We start from the raw sequence: 2,376 nt of genomic DNA, 5'->3' as shown, positions 1-2,376 counted from the left end.
ATTAACTTTATTGTGTGGGAAGAAGCTTTATCCCCAGAATATTACTGTGAAAATAATCACCTGCAAGAAAACAGAAATCGTCTTTTTTAAATCAAATCTGGATACAGTCTAAGATTTTTTCAGTCCTACCTAAATGTGTAAACGCTCTCACGTTGAATTTCAAACAGTCCCGTTGGTCCAGATCCAAATTCAAAACCAGAAAATCAAACCTGCCTGTTGGAATCTCCAGGATCCGTCTGCAGACCAGAGCTGGACCAGAAATCAGGGCTGCTGCTGGTAAACACAGACTTCATAAAGCACTTGCAACAGGTCACTTTTAACTGCTCGTTTCCTAATTATACAATAAAAGCACATTTATTCAGCTCGTGTGTTTTTGTAGCTCTGCAGCTGTGCAGAACATCGACTTCCAGCCGCCAGCAGCTCAGAAGCAGCAGGAGAACAGCTCTGCTCGTCGGCCGCTGGAGGAAACGCTGATGCATGCAGCTGCTGTTGATATGAACTCATCACTTCCTAAATATGCTTTCTAATGTTCTGGCCTTAAGCTGCAATGTGGTTTTATTGTGCAGAGCGTGTTGCAGCAAGGTCAGCAAAGGATACGGATCAAGAAGAGAAAAAAAGGCAGTCGTAGTTTTGCAGCATTTTTCTCTTTCTGGCACAATAACAAAGAAAATAAAGGAAGCTCCTGACTGAGGCGACGTGAAGCATCAGGATTAAAGCAGGAAACAACACCGTGTGGGCTCGCTGAGGAAACAAGCTGGAGGCGCTTTCATCTGTCTGCTGGCGTCTGGCTCACGTCTCATTAGCATAACGTTGAACAACAGCGCGGCCACATCGGCGTCCAAACACATCTCGCAGTGCTGAACAAATCCAGAGTAAAGGATTAAATGAAGTGTCAGACGTGTGTTTTATGTCTCGCTGCTCACACACACCTTTGATCCAACATGTGTTTCGTGGATCACGGATGCAGCAGCAGCAGCGCTGATGGCTGCAGCATGTGGATGTTTAACGCACCGAACAACAACATGCAGCCGCTATCGGAGAGGAACAGGCCCGACGACGCCTTCTGCACGTGTGCAGGACCGACACCAACCAGGAAGCAAACCACCGGTGCACCAATTAAAGAAGATAATATTAGTGTTAGAATGAGACTTAAATCCAGCAGCAGTCATCAGTGAAGTGAAACAGCAGCACTGAAGCCAGAAAGTTGTAGCAACGCTCCACACACAAAGCTCACACAGGCTAATGNCAGTCTGGGTCTCAGTCTGGGTCTCAGTCTGGGTCCCAGTCTGGTCTCAGTCTGGACTCAGTCTGGTCTCAGTCTGGGTCCCAGTCTGGTCTCAGTCTGGGTCTTGGTCTGGGTCTCAGTCTGGGTCTGAGTCTGGGTCTTGGTCTGGGTCTCAGTCGGGTCTCAGTCTGGGTCTCAGTCTGGACTCAGTCTGGGTCTGAGTCCGGGTCTCATTCAGGTTTAGGTATTAATCAGGTCCTTTGGGTGACTTTGTGTGTAACTCTGGTTATGTTTTGTGTTGCACTCTGAGCATCTTGTGTCTTTTTGATCATTCTGAGTCTCATTTTGGACCTTTTCCGTCTCATTCAGGTTGTTTTGCGTCTCTGTGGTCGTTCTGATCTAACTTTGGTCATTTTGTGTCTCATTGTTCGTGTCTTTTGGTTTATTTTGTGTAAAACTTTGGTCATTTTGTGTTTTTTATTTCCCACTCTGAGCATTTTGTGTCACATGTTGGCTGTGTTGCATCTCTGTGGTCATTTTTCATCTACTGTTGGTGATGTTTGGCGTCTTCCTGGACATTTATCCTGTCATTTTGTGTATTTTGTGTCTCATTTTGGTGACTTTCAGACCTTTCTGGGGGACTTTTGCATTTCTTTTGGGTGATTGTGTCTAATGTTGGTCATTTTGTGCCCATTTGTTGTCATGTTCTGTCTCAGTTTGTCTCATTCTGGACACGTCTCCTGTCTTTGGACTTATCTGGGTCGTGTTCTGGTCATTTTGTGCCTCCTTTCTGACGTGTTGTGTCTCATCGTGGACATGTCCTGTTTGTTTGGACCTCTGAGGCTCACCTGACACGAAGGCGACTTTCTCCTTCAGCACCGGAAGGACGTCGGACGCCTTGATGCCTTCGGTCCTGAAGGATCCTGCAGAGAGACAAGGTCTGGGCTTTAATCTCGTTATCACATCAACATTCCTGAAGCCCGGTTCTGTGCAGCGCTTCACCAGAACCGACGCTCGCGTGTTCGCAGCGTGAGGAAACGAATTCCTCCAGAATCTCGGCGCTTCTCGGTTCATCTGCTCGTCCGTCTGTCACGTTACGAAACCTCGCGCGCCCCGCTCGGCCCGGTGCTCCTCCTCCTCCTCCCCCCCAC

At 47.7% G+C, this 2,376-nt stretch overlaps 1 protein-coding gene across 1 annotated transcript in view; it reads right to left on the bottom strand.

The window, feature by feature from the left end:
• LOC103373287 (kalirin-like) overlaps nt 1-2,363 on the bottom strand; it is a gene marked incomplete at its 3' end in the record, with an annotated part of 70,530 nt that extends 68,167 nt beyond the window's left edge. Inside the window, exon 1 of the mRNA XM_008303136.1 lies at nt 1,982-2,363. Within this exon, the coding sequence (XP_008301358.1) occupies nt 1,982-2,299 (318 nt within the window). The remainder of the gene's footprint in view (nt 1-1,981) is intronic.
• Between the last annotated feature and the right edge of the window lie 13 nt (nt 2,364-2,376).

This window comes from Stegastes partitus, unplaced genomic scaffold (assembly GCF_000690725.1).
Source record: "Stegastes partitus isolate 25-593 unplaced genomic scaffold, Stegastes_partitus-1.0.2 Scaffold1941, whole genome shotgun sequence".
Taxonomy (NCBI): domain Eukaryota; kingdom Metazoa; phylum Chordata; class Actinopteri; family Pomacentridae; genus Stegastes; species Stegastes partitus.
The sequence above is the reverse complement of the archived record's forward strand: the minus strand, read 5'-3'. Positions and strand labels throughout refer to the sequence as shown.